General features: G+C 41.0%; 1 protein-coding gene across 2 annotated transcripts; it reads right to left on the bottom strand.

Annotated features, from left to right (window-relative positions):
- Nucleotides 1–7,375: 7,375 nt before the first annotated feature.
- Nucleotides 7,376–16,895, bottom strand: SLC25A3 (solute carrier family 25 member 3). Of its 2 annotated transcripts, none has more exons than XM_082481769.1 (8): nt 16,816–16,895; nt 16,506–16,659; nt 12,793–12,914; nt 9,724–9,903; nt 9,423–9,604; nt 8,509–8,681; nt 7,831–7,941; nt 7,376–7,712 (listed from the first exon to the last, which is right to left on the bottom strand). In XM_082481769.1, the coding sequence occupies exons 2-8, from the start codon at nt 16,651–16,653 to the stop codon at nt 7,552–7,554; spliced, it is 1,077 nt and encodes a 358-aa protein (XP_082337895.1). In that variant the 5' UTR covers nt 16,654–16,659; nt 16,816–16,895; the 3' UTR covers nt 7,376–7,551. The 2 variants fall into 2 exon arrangements, with proteins under 2 accessions (XP_082337895.1, XP_082337896.1); XM_082481770.1 differs by lacking the exon at nt 12,793–12,914 and adding an exon at nt 12,507–12,628.
- Between the last annotated feature and the right edge of the window lie 6,435 nt (nt 16,896–23,330).

Here is a 23,330-nt window from a genome sequence, read left to right as displayed (position 1 = left end):
TTAGCAACTTGAAACTAATTATAGCCTCTTAGAATGTGTTTCAGCTTGCCCGTTTGGTGTTTTTTTTTTTTTTTTCTCTCCAAGTACTACACTGACTTACTGGGGCTTCAACAGGATAGTATCACTCAGATATTTTCTATTCTTCCTCTCAAATTCAAAAACCAGGAACCAATCATTAAAAAAACCCAAAACAGTGAACTAGCAAATTCAGACAAAAATCCAACAGTAGCCGGAGTGTTCCCTCATTAACATAGCTTTTATGGAGGCAGGCTGTTTAAGTAATGTTTTTCCTGTGAAGTATTTTGGTGGCTGTTTAAACAAAAGGGAACCATACCTAATTCCTTTGGCTTTTTCTTCTGTGAATGTCATGTTCAAAATACATATTACAGTTACCAAAATAAAACCATATCAGTTAATTACAATCCATGCCTTTTGGATAAGAGAATTTTAAAGTGGGCATCTTTCTAAAATGTTTCTGAATATCTTTCAACGCATGTCTTTATGGATCATGCAGGTTATAGGCTTAATACAAACATTTCCATAAATAGAAGAGGATTGCATTTGATGACTTGTGTTTTCAGACATCATGCTGGAAAGTCATATGGCACCTTCCCGTAATTTTTCTTACAGTAGAAAAAGTAATAACATTTGAATTTGTTACATATACTAAAAGGGGAAAAAAAAAAAAAGAAATTTAGAAATCTTTGGTTGTGTTGCAACAGAAGCATATTTCCTAAAGACAGGGTTTGTGCTCAATTTCAATATCTGAATAGTAAGATATTTCATTAGAGTATAATATTTTTATTTGTATCCCTCTAGTGTGAAAAGACTTGGAACTTAATGGAACAGGTGGAAGATCTTCAAATGATTTCTCACATTAAACATCTGCAGGAAGATATTTATACAACGAAAACATGGTCTAGCAGCATAATTAAAAAACAAGAAGAACTTCAGAAGAATTTAACAACTCTTTTTCATGCAGTTTCAAGTGTTGAACAGAAGGCAGCTTCTGTAGCAAAAAACATAACTTTGACAATTGTGACAGTAAAAACTGACATAAGGCGCATTTCAGGCTTAGTCTCAGATATGACTGCACTGACAGATTCTTTGCAAACACTAGAAGATAAAGTAGAAAAAGGTGAAAAGACGACAGTAAAAAATATAGGTGACCTGCTTACCAGTAGCATCGACCGAAGTACAAAACTACAAAGCTTGGCATCCAGTAACACAAGAAAAATTGAGCAAATTAAGACAGCATTATTTGAATTAAGGAGTGATTTTAACAAGCATTCGGATAGACTTCTGAATCTTGAAGGTGACAGAGCAAAAGTTCTGAAGACAGTTACATTTGCAAATGATTTAAAACCCAAGATGTACAAACTTAAAAAGGATTTTGCCGTCTTTGAGCCATTAATAAATGACCTAACGCTGAGAATAGGAAGATTAGTGGAGGATGCATTACAATGGGAGAAGGGAATTGCTTTACTGAATGAGAAATTGGCCAATCTAACAAGAGTCCAAACCGAGATCAGAGATATGAAAGATGAAATAAGCAAGATTTCAGACATGAATTGATCGCTGTGAAATGTCACTGCCTAAAGAACAGTAGTGTCTGAGGAGTGTTAACACCATCATGTGTAGTACTAAGAAGAAAGACAGTATTTAAAGGCTTCGTTTAGAAGCACACCAAAACTTAACTAGAGGTTTGTCCTCTGCCTTTGAAAAGCACAGGAAAAAAGTCATACCAATTTCAAGGTATAATAAGCTATAACGTGAGCAAAAAATGTGTCTCTGTGTATATGTATTTCTTTCTGAAGCATGAGAGATGCTATATTTAATAAATTGCTTGTTTTGTACAATAAAACGATGTTTTAGAGCATAAAATGTTGTTCTTACCTCTAGAGCTTGCTTTCATGAAGAAAGTAGGGCCCAAGACAGATCTCCAGCTTTCCTTTCCTGCTCCAAAGGAAGGAATAAAATTGTAGTTTCCAGATAGTTAAACAACGCTTAATCAAACTGCAGTAGCAAGTTAATATTGCCTCAATATATTAACTCTATGATTTTTTTTAAACTATAGCACACTCCTTTTTTTACTTTTTGTAAGTAATCAGTAAAGAGGTAAATACAGTGAAGCAAGCAATGCTCAGAAATACTGCTGATGCCTTGTGCGAAGATTTTCTGCGAGGCTTTATAATTGTGATCATATCACCGCAGCACTGCTAAGTCTTTAAAATACTGAACTTGCTATGAGGACAAAGATTTGAAAGACCTACAAACGGCTTTCTCCCAGTGTCACGGTCAGTATCTGTTCAGAAATCCTAGCAGCGTTATTCATTCATTGTTTCTTAGCCTGTAAAATACTATAGTGAGCAGCAGAATTAAGAAAGATAAGCTACTTGGGTCCAAAGGTTAGACTGATGTGAGCCACTGGCAGTATATCTGTGGTGAAGAGGAACAGTTTAAGACATCCGAGACATTTGAAAATGTGCTAGATGATAGACTGAAATAACAAGATAATGGGAATGGGTTTAGCAGGGGAAAGAAGGAAAAGTGCATTAAATAGGAATAAAAGTGACTATAAAACAGTTAGGAGAGCTACAGCAATTAAGAAAATCCTTATAAATGAAACTATATCAAGAAGTGTAAGCATACAGTAAGACCTGTGTAACTTCTCCATTGTTTAGTTGGTCATATCTGAGCATTCACAGCTACTAGACTCTTGATTGTATGGAAGATAAAAAACCCATTCCCCTCCCTCACTATTCTCATCCTCATTCAGCATTCTGTATCTTCTGACCTGGTGATCTTCCGTACCTGTTGCTTTGTTGCCCTCAGTCAACATTAAATGCTTTGTTTCATCAAGTTTTCCTCTTTTTGTTATGGGTCCCTTCCTACCTCCGATTTTCTTTGACCCCCTTCCAGTCCACTGAGACTTTGGATTTTAAACAAGGAGCTATGCAACCATCACGACAAGTTCTGAAAAGATGAGTTAAGGTAATCTGAACGTAACATAAGGATATCAGAATTTGACTAATGTGATGTTTGTTTATCCCAGCAAAATCTCCATACACATTTTATTTACACACGTGAAGTGGAAAATATGGTCCAGCCACAAAGTTAATCAGAGAAGTCTTGACACAGCAAAGAGATCTTTCTGGGTGAAAAGAGCACACTCTCTCTTTGGAAGAGTAACCAGAAAATAAGGCAGGACAAACAACTCCAGATTTCACTTTCAGACCCCAAATGAATAACCTCCAAATCTCAGAACATATCTACCAGTGAAAGACTGAGTATACAGTCCTGTTCATGGTCTCCATGGGAAGTTAATTATGCAAAAAATGGCACAGAACTATTAGTTCCACTTTATCTGTAGATGTACGCAGAGCATCCACCCCTCCTTCCCAGGAAGTACAGGTCCAAAGCATTAGGGACCTCTCAGAAACTTTGTTGCTACAAGCAAGAGAGAAAAACTTTAAGTCACAGAGGTGAAGTTGACTTGGAAAAAAAAAAAAATATCTGGATCTAAAATTTACACACCCGCTATACTGTCCTCAGAATTAAGATGAGTGATCAGTAACTCTCCCTTAATCTCCACAGGTATTACGAATCTTTGTGTGCCCTTCCAGCACACACCTCCGCTGTACTAAAAAATCAAATGAAAGTTTCAGAGTTGCTTTGTAATTACAGGGGCCTAAGGACAGAGGCAAAGCTCTTTCTACAGTGGAAAAGATGAGGCAGAGTGTGAGGTATTTTTCATAAATTTAAAGCAGACTATTAACCTTGCCTCCTTAGTTTAGTACTGTCACCTGCGTGGAGAGCATCAGTCCAGTAAAACTACAACCCCTTCATTAGTTCATTTCTAGGGGCGCTCAACAATACTCTCTACAATTTCATTAAGTGATGGAGAGATTCAGGCAATAATGAAAATTACAGCTACGCTACTTAAAACATCAGTGTTTAGGGACATAGTTTAGTGGCGGACTTGGCAGGCTTAGGTTTATGGTTGGACTTGATGATCTTAAGGGGCTTTTCCAACCTAAATGATTCTGTACCATCCCATGCAGCCCAACCTGTAGCAATACTCAGGACATCCTTGCTTTTAAATTAGTACACAGGCATAGAACCGCCTGATTATATTCTCGCCAGCAACTCACAACGGGGAAAAAAAACGAAACCAAAACCAAAACGGCAACAGCTTTAAGTGATCAGTGCTGAAAAATGACACAAAGTAATCCCAACATGTTAAAATCAACTTTTCGATACTGGAACATCAGCTCAGCCAAGAAGTTTCTGCTAGCAACATCCTTCTCCCACACCACTCGGGAGTTACAAGGCCACATAGCTATTAAGCTCAGCTATCCAAGGTACTCATATTTGCTATAAAAAAGCAGGATGTTTATTGTTTTCACGGTGAACTACATCATTTCTGTGTAGAAATGTAAATGAATTACAACTATTTGTATTATTACAGCCCATTTAAAAATGATATGCAACAAGCATTTCAGCAAGTATCGGCACATTCCATCTGTGGTACGACCTGATACAAACACAGGGTGTGAATGGAGTTGTTATTCCAAATTTATATAGACAGTCCACTTTAAACCCAAAAGCTGATCTCAGCTCCAGTAATAGCAGGAAAGGACGTTTCTCCTTCATGAAACAATATACACAAGCAGCATATACATAATCCATATTTTACAAAGCACTTTGGGGTTTAGTGACTGGTCTGGAGTTATCTGAGTTATCTTGGTTCAAAACGGAGTGGCCCCTTTTCGATACAGGACCCTCCTTGCAATGAAAGCGCAAATCCATCAAAAGCACCACTTCTCCCCAGCCCCATCTTCTCCACTTTCACAAAACATACCACACATTATGCTATAAAGCAGTTATCAATGACAAAAATTGACCTTTTAAATGCATTTGAATACTGCAATTTTCCCACAGAAGCTTATTTAAAATATCAGTGGGTGACCCTTTAAGCAACAGCATTTTACACACGCTAAACCCTTCATCTCAAGCATCCAAAACAAGCCTGTGGCTGAATGCCAATGAAGTCAGCAGCTGCACAGCAATTCTCTCTCCCTCTCAGGTTTTCCACTGAAACACAACACAGAAACAGCACTAAGTGTTATTTTCCCTTTCTCAGTTACAGAAGAAAAGGGGAACAGCTATCTGCCCCTTGTAGTCTTATTTCAGATTTACCTTGAAAAAATTATCTGACCATCTTTGAAAAGATAGTTTCAGGTCCACCCTTGAGCAATAAGAAAATGGATTCAAGATGCTTTTATTACTGCACATATTTAAAACAAATGCCCAAAGGTGACCCAGTTACAGAGAAAAAAAAACTGTGATTGCGATCCGCAAGTAGAATGACAAGAAAGTCTTGAGAAATTTAGCTTCTCATTGGACTACTTGACAATTAAGACTATCTCACTGCATAAACCAAGTTTGTCTCACTCTTCTGCCAGCCTTTAAAGATGACAAAAGTGCTTCACTCTCTTGGGATTAGAAGGAACTCAAGATGTTCTCCAGCAAGCAGTCTACCAAGGTAAAAGATGCCTTTAAAGAACCTATGATATTCAGTACACAAAAGTGATACTGGTTTTTTTTTTTTAAGAAGTTGAACCACATATAAAACTTCAAAAGCTGATTTAACATCAATGGTCTTCATGCAAGATCAGGTCATAGTTAATTCTCTTCTCCAAGGAAGCTCTTGGGAGCATTTAATGATTTGTTAAATAATTTCAAAGCTTCCCACTCGCTATGGGGCAACAAGATGTACATACTTATATCATGAAATATACTTAATTCAACACCAAAGTACTTCCATAAACATGTTTTACTTAGACTTACAGAATTTGACTTTGCTGTATAATGCAGTTGGTTCCAACCACTTTCAGACTGTGCTTGGTGTCATGGTGACAGGGAAATAGAGTAGTTTTACATTTTACTCCACATTTTGAAAGGCAGCAATTCAAAATAAGGCTCAATTTGCTTGTTTAGCATAACCATCCAAATCTTGGAAGTCAGAGGCTTTTCCCGGGAGTGAGAAGCTCAATGCTATGTAAAACGGTAGCAGGAACATCAGACTCCAGTAAGATGCAGCGGTCAGTATATTTATGCAACTCCACTGGCGCCTGCTTTCATTGTCCTTTTGTCTCTGAGGGACATAAGTAAAGAGGAAGGAGCAGTACAACACATGCAAATGCCAAGCTAAGTTCAGTATCATCAGCTCAAATGCTGAAAGGCAGCATATCCAAACAGTTTTGCACAAAAGACACTTAAGCTCCAGCTCTACTAAGTGAACAAAGTAGTACTGGATACAGTGAACCCTTTTTCCCTGTTAGGCATTTTCTGGATTTTTCTCAATGCTATTATCAACTGTGGGTTCTTTAACAGGCAAAACGCAGAAGGCAGCGTGCTCATCTTTCTGAAGAAGACTGGAAACCAAATTCATTGCCTCAACAAAACGTTTCTGTGAATGTCTCCTCTTGCATGCCTAGGAGCCTAGATTTCTTCCCATCAAGTAAGGTCCAAAAACAATTGGTATGGCTTCTTGCACTGCAGAAGTGCATAGTTCAACCAAAACTCAGCATTACAATTAAACCAATTCAGGAAAAAAAAAAAAAAAATAATCAAACTACGGGAGTACCAAGCATAGGGAAATGCTGGCAAGTTTGTCAAACTCCACAATAAGAGGCAAGCCATTTTTATTTTTCTGTAAAGCTGTAGTAAGTTTTTAGTGGTCAGATATCTTCCAACAGTTTTTATTAACATCAGCTTTTCTTTTGTTAAGGTAGCAGCTACCGTTTAATTCCACAGTACAACCAAAAGGACTGAGTTCTTTGGTGCAGTTCAAAGACAGAAATTAGTCAAAGCAAAAATTAGTCAAGTAAGCATAAGTTAGTTAAGTTGGGATGACCACCCCAAAGCAGAAATGGCTCTATTATGTATAAGGTTCCTTTTATCTCTATGGAGAACCCTGATATTATGACCACGTGTCGCGGTTTAGGCCAGACCGGCCACTGAGATGAACGACAGGACACCAGGATGCCCTATCAGGCTACAGTCTCATCTCAGCCACTCAGGAGTTCAGCTATTCTACTCTAACAGGTTATTATAGGCAAATAAAACAGTGGATTCAAAGTGCATAGAACTGCAGTTAGTTTCTGCAGTTCTGCAAGGATATGTTCTTGGCACTTCTCTGGAAACAGTGAAAACAGATTTTTGTTACAATCATTTCACAATTCTCTCATTCCTTAAGTGTAGAATAGGTTTGGGTTTTTTTCAAATCGGGGGGGGGGGGGGGAGAGTATTTGAGGTAACTGCTGCTATGAAATGAAGTTTACATACGCAGTAGTAAACAGACACTAAGCACTCTGTTTCTCATTTATTTCAGGCAATGACAGTGGCAGAATTTAAACCCTCATATGGGATGAGGGCATAGCCAATAATGACATCATATAGAGTTTGTTTTCTACATAGTCAAATATATAAAAGTTTCATGAAACTCATCACTGGGACAGCCAGCATAGTCAGTCCATGAGTTGTCTATTCAGTTAGACCAAGCTTCTTCTTCAGAGATTCTGGCATTTCAGGTGGAGGTGGACGAGGAAGTCTGAAATAAACCTTCACAGAATCGTAGATGAACCACTGTAGTGCAGTCAGTGTACCAATCATAATAATACGAGCAAACAGACCTTTCCAGACACCTGTAGAGCAAAACATAAAGCATGAGGAGTATCAGAAGCCAGGACAAAAAGTCTTCTTCCCCCAAAAAACAAAACACCACAAACACTTGATCCAAAATACATGAAAGTAAGGATGTACCTTTGAATCCAAGCCTCATAAGAACCTGTGAAGCAGAACTGCCCTTTTCTTTGTTCAACACAGACACCACGGAGTCAGCAGGATGGGAAACAATTGCACAGAACACACCAGCTGAAAGAATAATTTGAGATTAGTTCTGCGGTGTTTTAGCTGTATCATTACTTTGTACACTAAATCCAACCAACTGCAACCACACCTTCTAATAAATTGCTAATGAATTGCACAGAAGTTATGTCAAGCCTCCTGGCACCCTAAAAGGACAGCAAGTACATACTTATGACATGAATGTTAGAAAACACCTTGGTTCTGCTCTTGCAGCACCCCTTCTGCTGGAACAAAACTTATTCGGAGTTTTTGGATATTGAAAATCCCCCTTCCATCCAGATTTTTCTCCCTTTCCTTCAACATTCCCCAGCCTAGCAAAGATACAAGTTTTTTCACTTGAATTACCTGCAGTGTCTAAAGTTGGACATTAACATTGCTAATACAGAAGAATAATTAAGAGTATTTTCCTATTACAGACTCATTTTCCACTTACAGATTTAATAGGTTTTTTTCCCCCTGTACATTTTAAAGTTACAAGTAAATTCTCCCATTCTAGTTACATCTGATATTCTGAAAAGGCTTCTAGAGTTGTGGTACTCCATTAATGAAGTATAGGACTTAAAGATTCCTTACCAATATAGCCTGCAACAAATGTGACTACCAGCTGTTCTCCTTTTGTACATTCACTTCGTGGCTTGGGAACGACGTACTTGTACAGAGCTTCAACAGTACGTTCAAAGCAGGCAAATTTCATCATTGTGTATGGAATCTGTCTCATCCACAGTGGAGCAACACCCTTATAGAAACTTAACCAGAGAAGAAGCAAACTTAGTTTCATTTTCTCCAGTATTTAAAAGGTACATTTCTAACTTGAAGAAAATTAGTTAGCTTATTGTTGCTATCAGAAATACAGTTTCTGACACTGACACTGTAAGGCTCGAGTGTCTTAATACCTACAGAACAGAAACTTAAGTTTTATTAGTTCCCAAGTGCTAACTTAAAACAGCAACAAAAATTAGAATTTACCCAATGCTTTACACTGCATAGCTGTTTTTGTAATTGCTTTTCAGATTACAATGCATTGCAGTAATGCGATACTGATACGACAAGTGCAATAATGCTCATGTCTGCATACCAGCCAGGTCCCGATAGTGACAAATGACTTGTATATTTACAGCCACTTCTATCAGAACAGAAAGCTAACATGCAGTTATAATACTCTTACATGCCAATGACTCAAGCATCTTTGACTATACAACCAGAAAGTTGCTGAATATCTCTGACTGGAACTGCTAGAAACTTAAGTTATCCAGCAGAACTCAGCACAAAGGTATTCACAAAGATGGATCTAAGGAGCATGTGGAATTAACAGCCAGTTCAGCACAGATTCCCTGAAGTATGTTAAGTTGTTATCTTGAAATACAAAGATCAGAAAAGATTATAAGCTAAAGGCACAATAGTTTTAGCAACAGTCTTTCATTAGGAAAAAAATACTCAATATCAAGAACCTGAATAAAAATTAAAATTAAAGTCAAGAAGATACTTACGCCCAGATGCCTTCTTCTCCAAACATTTTAGGTACAGCCTCCCGCAGAGTGTTAGCATATCCAGGCTGAGTCTGAATGCGAACCTTAGCAGCTTCCATTGGAGCCAGAGCAATGTCAGCAAAAAACTCCGCACTGGCAGATGCAGCTAAATATAGCGAAGTACGCCACAAATATGCATTTTCCTGAAGTGAATTTAAAACCACACATTTTTATTAATGAATCGTGCTTTTGTAATTACTCCGTGTTACTAATACCATCATGTTGCAGATATATAACCTCATGTAAACTGCTTAAGGCTTACCTCTCCCAGCATGTTGCCATATAGGATTTTGAAAACTTCATAGAAACCAAATTTACAAAGCCCCTGCATGGAATATCCAATGAAGGTTGGAGCCCATCCCTTAGCCAAGCCACGAACACCATCTTCTTTGACTGTCACTGAAAATCCATTGAAGATGCTCTTGTATTTTTGTGGATCAACCTAAACAGAATAGGCAATTAATTGCTTGAGACAGCCTACTACTTCCCTTCTCACACCCCCATCTGAAATACAAAGTTCTTAAATTCCTCATACAGCTGGCTTCCTAAGGTTCCTGGGAAAGACGGTATACATTAGTGTAACCTTGTGGTGAGTAACTGTAATGATCACTCACTCAAACCCTAGCTTATTTTAACAGTTCCTCAATACTCAGGAACAACCAAACTGTCTGAATTTTGCTTTACATTTATTTTCCAAATTAACAATATGACCTTCTGTATCAAAAACATCTACTGAAATCACGGTTTAACACTGTCAGTAGTATACCGGTATACCATCTAGATCAGATTCTTAGAAATTTGACAGCTTCTGTCAGCAATCTCATCCACGCCACATGTCACACCTATGTACACTCAAGTGTTGCCACAAACCAAGCCTGATTGTTCACCCAATTCTTAATCGGAACAGGTTATTTGTCCACTGTTAGTTTGATCCCTCCACATAGTCAGATTAAGACAGATGGAGCAAGCAGGTAAGCAGATCAAAGAGGACTCAAGAACTTCTACACTTGTACTTTGTCTTCACAGTAAAGGCCACATACAAAATATCTTCTGCACACAAAACTTCGAATAATCTTTTTTCATGTGAAAGGAAACCATTTAACAAATTCTTAAATGGGTCATTCTGACGAATTTTAAGTCACATCACACTGTTGCTTTTTGTATTTGACATCATCTAACATTTCCTCAGAGGAATAAGAAGAAAGATAGCAAATTAGAAGTCAACCAAACCTTTCAGAAAGAGCTATGGGACCTGTAGTGACTGATATTTTGTCTTGCAGTCTGGCAATAACCTACTTGAGAACTAGTTCACCTAAACACATCAATTTTAAAAGATGCAGAATTTCAGAAAACTGGACATTCAATTGGGCACTGTAAAATGAGACTATGGTCATGTCAGAACCATGCTTAATTATCATCTATGTAAAAGGTGAACTCTTCTTAAAAAGACATGGGAGAGCAGGCAGCAGGTTTCTCCCTGGAGAATCTAGGAAGGATTAATAACATGCCCTGTACTCGATCTGTAAAGAGACAAATACTGACAGGTTTTGCAAGGTCACCCCTGGAATCCATGTGGAACCCTCCTCTTGCACCTCCCTCTATGTGCTGGAGAAGGAAGGGGAAGCATCACCACCCTCATAACATAGGAAGCCAATGACTGGTAGTCCAAGTTGAACATACCGACCAAGCCGTTGAAGCCTGGGAAGTACGAGGCCTTGCTCCTAGTTGTACATGCAGTATTGTATATGCAGCTTTGTGTAGCTGCTCAAGTCTTCCGCCCATTAATCCAATTTGCAATCAGAGTAAGAACTGTTTGAGATGCTACATCTTTTTTACTCATCATCAATCTCTTCCTCCCCAGGAAATTTATCCTTAGGTATGAGTAGTCAAGCTACTGCTCTTGGATTTTGAAGGCCACAACAACAGAAAAGTGCACTTAAGCTACATTTTCAGAAATAAAACACATAGTCAAATACAGCTATTCCCTATTAGTAGAAATAGGGAATTCCTACACAGTTACCCTGGTCTCAATGCAAATATTGTAGAAGGTGGCATGTTGCCCCCATTTCATGCTCTCTGTGTTTGTCTGATGTGTTTAAGAATTACTAGTTTGAGACTAGAATTTCAGGTATTCTCAAGTATGTGAAAAAGCTTCCCATGTAAAGAATGCTAAATAAAGGCCGTCCAGAAGAACACAATTTTAAAGAGTATCACATGCAGTACTCCTAGTGTGACTAGTAAGTCTGACTAATTAGTAGTTTCCTCCCAATTTCAGGAGTTCTATCATTACAAAATCACCACTTTTATAATCAGCATCAGCCTAGGCAACAGGGAAGTCATTAACTACTTTATTTCCAGAAATTTCTAAGTGTGCTTTAATTTGCTTCATTCTTGAGGCACAGATTTGCCTGAATAAATCCATTAGTATGTTTTTATCCATGGCTGTTCACTAGATGATTTTAATGCAGAAGCGGGTCTCACAAATGAAGTGCAATGTGACAACACTTCTTTCAGTTCAATCAAGAACCACTTCAAGGAAACTAGCCACAAGCACTCAGGGCCTTACAAATACTGTATCAAGTTTTACCCATTCTATTCAAAGTGGCATTATTAAAAAGTATCCAATCCATAAGCCATGCATTGATATCCACAACGTTAATGGAACAAATTATACATGCATGTCACGCCAGCCTAAAAGCCATAGATCTTCAAAACACCAAAGATTCCTTCCTCCAAAAGTACACAAATAGTGTTGTATAGCCTACCAGTCAGCAAAGAGCAACACTGTGGTGGGTGCCTTCTAGCAAATATAGTCAGTTAAAGGCGCCTTAAACGTAGTCAAAAATAATTAATCCAGATTATCCTAAATGCCTCTGCTTCTCTTGAAAGTAGCATTTTGTTAGTCTCACAGCAGTGGACTTGATAAAGTAACATTCAAGTTTACTCACTTCCTGTCATCCAGAAAAGACTATGTCCCTATTGTAAACTCTTAATATACCAGCTACATAGAGAAGAAGTTTAAGAAACGTTTAAGTTAATACAAACCTGCATACGACATTTCACTAAATCCAGAGGTACAACAGCAGTGTGTGTCAGGCCACAACTTAGGACCCCACCAACGCCACAGAGCGCATAAAACTTGAGCGAGCCATATTCACAACTGTATTCTGCAGCAAAAAATAAAGACACACCATGCTTTTACATAAACGCCATGCACTGTTGGACAATGATGTCCAGGGGATAGTTTACACCTCCAATTCATTAGTAGATTAATTATACCACACTAAACATGCTTTGTCAATGTCACCACATACCAACGTGCAGAACAAACCTGTATTCTGCATTTAACCAGGTCTAGAGGAACCAGTGCTGTATGTGTTGTTCCACAGCTAATGATCCCACCAAGGCCACAAAGCATAAAGAATCTGCCTGAGCCATATGCACAGCTGTATTCTAGTTAATTGGGGAAAAAAAAATGACATATATATGATCAATCAGAAATGGTAACAAAGATCAGAAAAGAAACAAAATTGGCTGAGTGCTACCTTCTCAAAAGTATTTAACTGAAATAACGTCCCATACTTATTATTCAACTGTAGTGTTATATTCAAAAGTAATTCCCTTGCTTTAAATTAATAACTTTTGAACTGACAAGATTGGGTTCTAGGCCTTCCAAATTGAGTTTGTTCCTTTAAAAAAAATGGAAGAAAGTCAAGTTTTAGCTCACAGCACATTTAAACGACAGAAATTAATCCCAGAAGCTGCTAGTAGAAATTATGACTTAAAGTTGAAATTTCCAACATTTTCTTACATCAAGGAATTAAGCAAGGAGAGTGTTTCTCTAGTATTGTGAAGACGAAGATTCTTTGGTTAAATATTCTGTGATAGTGCAATTTCTGTATTGAAGTAGAGATCATACAGATCTACAAGATTCGTGCTGTATTTTTCTTTATAAAGACATATTTTCAAGTATTTTTTGAGATTCTTTATACAAGTACTTTTTTTAATTTCCTTTCAAATACAGAATCTCAGATTTATACAGCTTCTGTTTAATGAAATTGCAGAATTTTATTAATCACATTCAATGCTCATAAACAAGGTTTATTAAAGAATCTTTCACAACACATTTAATCAAGGGATATTTCATTTGCACTGTTCCATGCAGTACTGTGTATAAAACATGCAGTTTTAAAAGAACAAGTTATTTTCACAAATTCCAATAGAGTAAACTGGAGCTGAAAAACAAGAATCAGTTTCTCTCTCCCATTCCTGAAGAAGCTAAAGAGGGTATTATGTGCAACCAGAGAACACTTAAGTTTACAATTAGCAGTATGAAATAAGCATAAGGCAGCAGTGCAGTTCAGCTACTATGATGAACATTTTAAATATATAAGCCAAAGTAAAATTAATATACTGAATAAGCACATAGAAAAAATACACTACGTAGAAAATACTCCTCAAAATAGAAAGAGATAATCTAGGGGGTTTTTGCTATAGATCTAGTCGTATTACTCCAACATAATGAAATGGACACTAAAGTGTTACACCAACTTATTAACAACTATCTCCAGAGAAACACTTACGACAATCAAAGCAAAAACTATCTTATTCAGAGGTTCCTGGCCCTGTCTTTTTGCTCCTGAAATAAATTCCTTTATGAACATTAAAAAAAATTTACATTCAATACCATCAACAGAACACCAGTTAACACTAGCAGGCTTATGCAGCTCATAACTTCGCTATTGTAAGGGAACTTCCAGTTTACATTCGTATTTCTCACCTTATTCTTCAAAATTAATCACTATGACAATAAAAATGTCATTTTTCCTTTATTCTAAAATAACATATACCAAATCACAGACACTGTATTAAGCCTACACTTAAAGCAAGGAATCGGTTAACAGTCAGAATAATGCATAACCTATGAGAATTTTTTTAATTGAGATACTGCTCAAGACTGTAAATATGCTGGTCCAGGACCTACACATACCTCTAAAATAGCTTGGTTACACTAGCAGATCTGCAGACAGAAGTAATATTCTGTTTACGTCTTGCCAGAATGTTTGGTTAAATAAACACCAACAAGGCTTTCTATGCAGGTGCAATCACAGAACAGACTTTGGTTTTGTATTACGGGGCAGCTCTGCCTAGCTGTATCTTTGGCCTGTGGCACAACAGTACTGCAGTAGTTACCATGCTGCCCAGATACCCAAAGTGTTTGTTCACGCTCCCTTTTTCACAACAACTTCTGTTAGAAGTCATACTCCTCAACAGACAGAGACAGACATTTATAGAAGCTGCTGAAAAGTAGAGCTTTATATATCTGCTCTGTTACAATGGTATTCAGACTGACCTGTCAGCTAGGTGTTCAAAAACAGTAATTAAGAAAAGTCAAGCCAGTACCAACTAGGCTTCAGCTCTTTACAGGTAACTAAGCTCATAAAGGTACGGCAGTATTAGGAAAAAAAGCCATAGTAGATCCCAGACTTCGTATTTCGAGTCAAATTTCCTAAAAACTACTACCTCAAAACACAACTGGCAAAATACATAGTAGATGGCAAGAAAGTTATTCTAACGTACCTAGACAGTAAGTTAAGACAAACACCCTGAAGCTACTCAAATATAAATATACAGCAGAAAACACGCCTACTCTATTAAGACAGCTACATCATAACTACTTCATTTCTTTGCTTCTGATCTGACACGTTAACAAGGACAAATTCCAAGAGCTGACCATAAAACACTCTGTCTCTGAGCTGTGTGATGGTTGATGCCCTGAGCTGAACTCAGAAGGTCTTGTGGTTTGTACTGACTTTGTGTGACCTTGTGTAAGCTCAGATATCTTCTGCAACGTGTTACTCTCCCAATACAAAGGCCAGAGAACCAAATGGTATGTGAAATAACGAACACAGCAGAAATTACTACAAAGACTAAGAAACTCCGGTCACCTTTGACTGCACCTGCCTACAAATAGGATAAAGATCAAGTACAATGCTTTTAAGAAATGTGTACCTACTGAATATATTTAGCGTACTGAAGAGCTATTTAGGGCTTTAGTTAGCTAGCAACAAAATTACTACACTGAAAGCCAGAAGTACTTTCTTGAAAACTTAATAAAATCCACCATGCAGTTCTGTCCCTCTTTCACATATTACATGAATATTAATACAAGAGCACTAACACACTTCAATAATCATAGTACTTCAGAAGACGTATCTTGCTGAAAGCACTTCTTCCATTTTTTTTAAATAAAGGCAGAGAAATACTTTAAGTTATTAACAGCTGAAAAGAATTAGAGTTCTAACATCTACGTCCACTGTTAGGAGTATCATCAAGGTCTGACCTTTGCAAGTCACAGAAGTGGTCAGGAAACAGAGAAATCACTTACACTTAAATATAAAATGCATCGCTGTATGTCAGACAGCACAGCTATCTGGTGTATGCCCCATAACTATAAAGAAAAAAGGGAAAAAAAAATAAACCGGAACAGTTGCAGGCACCTATAACGTGTCTAAATATTCAGATGTCCAGCTGTGAATAAACAGGGGGGGTGAAAAAAAGAAGAAAAAAAAGGATGGGAGACGTCTTTTCAAATCCATCCAGATTCACGTGCTGCTCTTCTCCACAGAAGAAAGTAAGTACGGGCCGAAAGCCTCAGCCCCCGAGGCTGCAGGCCCAGAACCGGCAGAAAAAGCACTCCCTCACCCCCAAGGCAGACTCCATCGGGGGTCTCTCTAATCACCCTGAGCCAAAACCTTCCCGTGTCCTTTCCCCAGTAACACCGGATCCTTACTGCCACTCGGCACACACCGCGCGGGGAGCGGAAGAGGCTGCCAGCGCCTCCCCCGCCCGTGCCCTTCCTCGTCCTCCAAGCGGGCGCGTAGGCCCAGCGCCGGCTCCTCCCCGGCCCGGCCGAGCCCCGCTGAACGCAAACCCTCCCTCCGCCGCCCCGACGGGCCCGGGCCCCCGCGAGCGGAGGGAGGGAGGGCGGGCACCGGCGCCTCCGCCGCCCGCAGGCCTCGCCTCCGCCGCGACCCCTCTCACCTTCAGCGGCGGATGCGGCCGCCAAGCTCCGCCGGGTCGCCGGCGCCTCCGCCGGCTCCGCGCGCTTCCTCACCCCGTCCTGGACCAGCTGGAAGTGCGGCGCGTAGAAGGGGTTGAGCCGGGCGAGCGGCGCGATGGACGAGAACATGGCGACCTGAAGGTGGGCGAGAAGAGCAGAGCGTGATGGGATGGGGAAGCCGGCCGCGGAGCCGGGCCGGGCGGACCTGCAACCGCCAGGCAACCCGTCGTCCCCAGGCGAGCAGCGGTGGGGGGGGGCCGGCCGGGCGCTCCCCGCACCGCCCCGACTCACCTCCTAAGATGGCGGCAGCGCGCGGACCCGCAGCTGGGGCGGCAGCTCGGCGCAGAGGCTGACCGCGCGCCCGGCACAGTCACTTTGTCCTTCGCCGACGCAAGGGGCGGGGCCACAGCCCAAGAAGCTGCAGGGCGATTGGTGGAGGCGCTCGGCGAACAGGCTCTACCGCGCACGCGCAGCCGAGGCCAACGCCCTTGCCCCCCACGCTTGGGTCGGGGGACGGTAAAGGCCGGGGGCGAGGGGAGTCACAGGCCGTCCCCGGGGCGCTGAGGCGGGGGCTCGGCTGGCAGAGCCCCCCCCCCGCCCCGAGGGGGTTGTGTCCGCCTCCCACGGCTGCCTGTCCGGCTCACGGTCCCGCCAGCCGCTGCCCTTGGCCTCGCAGAGGTCAGGCTGGCGCCGCAGCTGCCACGGGCCCGGGAAAGGCGGTGAATTGTGGCTGAGGGCGCGCCGGCGGCGAGACGCTTCTTCTGAGAACCGTGAGGGGCGCACCGGTAGACCCAAGGCTTTCCAGTACCTATAGCTTTCAGTATCTATAGCAGCCTTTGAGTGTCTAGAGGGTGCCTACGAGAAAGCTGGAGAGGAACTTTTTACAAGGACATGTAGTGAGAGGATGAGGGTTAATGTCTTCAAACTGGAAGAGGGGAGATTTAGATTAGGTATTAAGAAGAAATTTTTCACTCTGAGGGTAGTGAGGCACTGGAACAGGTTGCCCGGAGACATTGTGGATGCCCCATCCCTGCAAGGGTGTTCAAGGCCAGGCTGGATGGGCCTTTGAGCAACCTGCTCTAGTGGGAGGTGTCCCTGCCCATGGCAAGGGGTTTGGAACTTCATGATCTTCAAGGTCCCTTCCAACCTAAACCATTCTATGACCCTGCCTGGCTTACACCCTGCACCCATGAGCTTGCAGGCCTCCCTTCTTGCTGCCTGTCGCCAGGTGCTTGCCAATTAGTCCACGCATTTCCCACAGCTTTCAGGCAGCTGTGTTGGCGCCCCAGGGCAATGTCAGACCCAAGACACTCCCAAACACTAGCTCTACACCCACATCGCCACCCTGGCAGCAGCCTGCCTTGGGCACTGCAGGCGAGCCTGGGGTTCATGCTCTGCAGCAGTTGTACTTTGAGTAACACCTCCAAGCCTCCACTGTTTTGATCACATCCCTTCTATTATAGCGCTCTGCAGCAGCATAAGCACAGAAGACAGCAAAGCAGGAAGCACATACTGAATATCCCAGCTATTACTTCTGGGCACAGAGCCATAACGCAACTGATAGCACCCCTGCACTGCCACACTGAAGAAACACCCCTTCGGTCAGCTGAGCAGCTCCTGTCAAGCTTCCCTGGAGGGTGACCTGCTACACCAACCTTAGGACTTGGCTCTACTAGCTGCATTTCACAACAAAATTGATCCAGGCAGACTGTCATACACAGGCAAAAAATGACACATGCCTAATAGCACTGCCACAGAAGTCTAGCTTGGCTAAGTCCCTCTTGAGCAAAGTAGACTCCAGCTGATGAGTAGGAAAAGGTCAGCTGAAACCTGCATTCTTTAAATACCTTCATTTAGCAACCAGCTGAGAGTCTGAAGCCCTGTTCACTTCACTGCCACTGGCAGCACAGCAGAGAGGTCAGAATTGTTCATTTTGCCAGCACTTGTTCTGCTCTACTCACTTGCATCTAAACAATTGTTGGTAGCAATGTTTTAACTAAAAGCTAAGGACCAATACTTATATACAGTCTGCAGAACAATCAGTTTCTTTAGTTTTAGCTGACAATTAACTTCTAACAGCTGTACTATATTAAACAGTAGAGTCTAACATCTCTGAAAATACAGGGATAATATATGTTCCTGCTGAATGCATATTATTTTACATAGAAAATTTCTTCCACTCTTCCCAGATGTGAAAGAACAAAATAACCTTGATGGTTTGAATTACAGGCTATTGCTAATCTGAATTCTGATACACACTGAAGGTAGTAATATTCTCAGATTCAAATAAAAAGACCTATTGTAAATTAAATCCATCTTTTTAACCATTAACTTTCCAAATTTGGGGAGTTTAGGAAAATATCAGTTTGGCAACTCCAAAGTTTTCCTAATTACATCTCTCCTTCTGTTATTAAAACCCACCACACCCCCTCTCCATTCACAGAATCATAGAATCATTTTGGTATGAAGAGACCTTTAAGATCATCCAGTCCAACCATCAACCTAACACTGCCAAGTTACTGCTAAACCATGTCTGTCTTTTAAATACCTCCAGAAATGGTGACTCAACCACTTCCCTGGACAGCCTGTTCCAATGTTTGATAACCCTTTCTGTAGAAAAATGTTTCCTGATATCCAATCTAAACCTGCCGTGGCCCAACCTGAGGCCATTTCCTCTTGTCCTATTGCTTGTTGCTTGGGAGACCAACCCCCACTTCTCTACAACCTCCTTTCAGGTAGTTGTAGAGAGTGATAAGGTCTCCCTTCAGCCTCCTCTTCTCCAGCCTAAACAATCCCAGTTCCCTCAGCTGCTCCTCATAACACTTGTTCTCTAGACCCCTCACCAGCTTCATGGCCCTTCTCTGGACACGCTCCAGGACATCAATGTTGTTTTTTTGCAGTGAGGGGCCCAAAACTGAACACAATACTCAAGGTGCGGCCTCACCAGTGCCACATACAGAGGTACAATCACTTCCCTAGTCCTGCTGGTCACACTATTTTTAATATAAGCCAGGATGTTGTTGGCCTTCTTGGCCACCTGGGCACACTGCTGGCTCATATTCAGCCACCTGTCAACCAACACCCCCAGGTCCTTTTCCCCCGTGCAGCTTTCCAGCCACTCTTTCCCAAGCCTGTAGCACTGCATGGGATTGTTGTGACCCAAGTGCAGGACCTGACACTTGGCCTTGTTGAGCCTCATACCATTGACCTCAGCCCATTGATCCAGCCTGTCGAGATCCCTCTGTAGAGCCTTCCTACCCTCAAGCAAATCAACACTCCCACCCAACTTGGTTACATCTGCAAACTTACTAAGGGTATACTCAATCCCCTTGTCCAGATCATTGATAAAGATATTCAAGAGAACAGGCCCCAATACTAAGCCCTGGTGAATACCACTCGTGACCAGCTGCCAAAGTGGATTTAACTCCACTCACCACAACTCTTTGGGCCTGGCCTTCCAGCCACTTTTTTACCCAGCGAAGCGTACGCCCATCCAAGCCATGAGCAGCCATTTTCTCCAGGTGAACACCTTAGGAAACAGTGTCAAAAGCTTTACTAAAGTCTAGGTAAAGAAAATCCACAGCCTGTCCCTCATCCACTAAGTGGGTCACCTTGTCATAGAAGGACATCAACTTAGTCAAGCAGGACCTGCCTTTCACGAACCCATGCTAAATGGGCTTAATCACCTGGTTGTCCTGTACATGCTACGTGATGGCACTTGGGATGATCTGCTCCATAACCTTCCCTGGCACTGAGGTCAGACTGACAGGCATGCAGTCCCCCAGATCCTCCTTCCAGCCCTTCTTTTGGATGGGCATCACATTTGCTAACCTCCAATCAATTGGGACCTCCCTGGTTAGCCAGGACTGCTGACAAATGATGGAAAGTGACTCAGTGAGCACTTCTGCAAGCTCCCTCAGTATGCTTGGGTGGATCCCATCTGGCCCCATAGACTTGTGTGCATCTGAGTGGTGTAACAGCTCGCTACCTATTTCCTATTGGATTACAGGGGGTTCATTCTGCTCCCTGTTCCTGTCGTCCAGCTCAGGGGGCTGGGTACCCACAGAACAACTGGTCTTACTATTAAAGACTGAGGCAAAGGTGGCATTAAGTACCTCAGTCTTCCTCATCCTTGGTCACTGTTTCCCCCTGCATCCAATAAAGGATGGAGATTCTCCTTAGTGCTCCTTTTGTTGTTGATGTATTTATAGAAACATTTTTTTATTGTCTTTTATGGAAGTAGCCAGATTAAGTTTTAGTTGGACTTTGGTCCTTCTGATTTTCTCTTTGCATAGCCCTTCCCCCCCTCCCATTCCCTATTCCCCCCATTCCATGATTCTATGATCCTTACCCAGAGGGCCTTATGCCTGTAGGCAGGGAGAACTGAGAGCTTTGTGACTTGCCTTGGCAACCTGTTTTCCTTCCCCCATGCATTCCACCCCCTTCTGCCCCCACCCCAAGCAGCATACAATCAAGAAATTCTAGACTAGTTCCTGTCTTACAATAAATTTTCACAGTTTTAATATTTTGGTGAAGCCCTTAAGTAAAATCAAAGCTTTTATACGCTTGTTCTCTAAGTGACATTATTTTCAAAAAATGTACAATGAGATAGATAGTGAAACAACCATCTACACCTCTGTTAATCAGGTCAGCGCAAGTAGCACCGGCTCCTGCTGTGAGCATACATTTTACGTACTCATTCATTGTATCAACACCAGAACTACTAGATCATGATTCTAGAGAATCAGTAACAGATCAATGCAAGCTGTAAGTAGGTTTCACAGCCCAAGGGAACCCTTAACACTGCAGCCTCCCCTTCAACAGGATTCAAATCAGCCAGGTTGAACTACAGCAGTCACATCCTCTGAAAGCACGAAGTAGTGAAACCTCACCTATTCTTACTAGTCCCTGGCATACATATCCTCATCTGATAATCTTTTCTAATTTAAATTCTCCTCAGACATTACATGTTTTCCCTCCATAAAACATGAGTTGTTATTTAGGGAAAAAAAAGGTAAAGAAGGCAGTGCAGATACACTTTTTAACCACAAACTACCAATGCTGACAAAGAATTTTGAAGTGAGGTGGGACAGAAAATCTGAGCAATTATTCTTTTAGCTATCAATATATACCTAGTACTTACAGGCGCATATGCCACCTTAGAACTATTTTACAAGTTGAATTAACTTGTAGACCCTATGCTGTATGAACACATGCATGTATGTATACATCTGTCATAGCTTGCTGTTGCACTGGTGCAAAGCAGCCTGGTATACTCCCTACAGAAAAAGAAAAGCAAAAGCCATAGGAAAGTTTTAGACAACCATAGGTAGATTTACCAAACAGAGTAAAAGCTATATTAACAGACAATTAAGGGTATGCCTGTTTGCAAACACAAGATTTAAAAGTATACATCACAACCCGTATCTATTTTGATCAGCCAGATGAAGTTTTAAATTTTTTTTTCAAAAGCTTTTCAGCCCAATATGTAACTTCAGCCAAGCCAAAAATACCGCACGCAAGACATTCCACACAATTTTACAAGCTTCATTTGCAATTACACATTTTTTTCTGCTGAAGAGCCTCTTTTGGGACCTCTATTATTTAAAGGCATTCTTCTTGTACTTGGCTTTTCTGATTTAACTCTGCATAAACTAGTTAAAACTTCTTTAAAAAGATATTTTGTCCCCAGAACCATCTGAGAAGGTAATTAGCAGGAACTGAGGGCTTTAGCATCATGAGGATTTTCATTAGTTGTGCCACAAGCAACAAACCAATACACACATGGATCAAGCCTAGGAGACCTGAAAACATTCTGTAGGGCACTAGTGAGCATACTGCTAGCAAGTAAACTTGGAGAAGAAAAGGTTCCTTCACAGTTACCAACTTAAATACAAGTCAGTGTTTCAAAACACAAACAGAATCTACATAAGGTCATCCCTGAGAATTCCTTGTCTCAGACACTAAGGTAAGTTCTCACAGCCTTACCATGGATCAGGTGCCGTACAATTAAGTCTCAACACTGCAAGCGGTACCCTCTAGTGATCTGCAGCCTGGTACCAGACTCCTGAGACTGGGTTCATGTTAAAAAATTAGCACACAATTTAAAGAGAAAAACGCAAGCTCTGTGTTAGAAAGCTCTAGTTCAGACAGGCAAATCAAGATCTGCCATGTTTTCAGCACAGCATCCTAAGCAGTGTCACCAATCATGAAAGCAAAACCCACCAAAAAAATCCCAATGCTGTCATGCCTATTAACTTACACAGGCATTTTCCCAGACTTTTTGTAGCCCTTGCCCTAAAAGGGACTTAAGCAATATTTACTACATTAGAACTCATCTCATTTTTGCAACTGGAATTTGGATACTAATACCAGCCCATAAAATTGCTCTATTTTGTGATTAGTTTTGAAAGTTTAACCTGGCTCTGTCCAGAAGCCAAGATAAACTAATAGAACAGAAGTGGGATTATTTGAAAAAAAAAAAAAAAAAAAAAAGAAAAGAAAAAAAAAAGAGGAACACCAGTTCCTATTGCTTCAACACTTTGATACAAAGACTACAGTATACTCCAGTGTAACTTATATAGCAGTATGTAGAAGGCTTTAAGCATATGCAACTATTCAGCTAGTAGCACTATTACTGCATGTGTTACTCTTAGAATAACATGAATAGCTTTAGAAATGCTGGTAAATCCATATTTGGGGCTGGGAGAGGAAGGAAGAGAGGGAATAAAGGAAGAGATGACTCTCAGGGCTACATCACACCATTAAATGCCTCAAGTGTAAGAAGCTCATTCATTTCTTGAAGA

Source organism: Vanellus vanellus (genome assembly GCF_965231255.1).
Source record: "Vanellus vanellus genome assembly, chromosome: 1".
In the NCBI taxonomy this organism is placed as follows: domain Eukaryota; kingdom Metazoa; phylum Chordata; class Aves; order Charadriiformes; family Charadriidae; genus Vanellus; species Vanellus vanellus.
This window is presented reverse-complemented; position numbering and strand designations above follow the sequence as displayed.

Bases quoted from the DNA above. Each gene is read 5' to 3' on its own strand.
- SLC25A3 (XM_082481769.1), bottom strand. From the start codon at position 16,653: ATGTTCTCGTCCATCGCGCCGCTCGCCCGGCTCAACCCCTTCTACGCG. The intron at 9,904-12,792 runs GTTTGTTCTGCA...TATTCTGTTTAG, and splicing joins TGGTTAAATGCAGAATACAG to GTTGATCCACAAAAATACAA. The intron at 8,682-9,422 runs GTAAGTATCTTC...TCTCTGGTTAAG, and splicing joins GGAGAAGAAGGCATCTGGGC to TTTCTATAAGGGTGTTGCTC.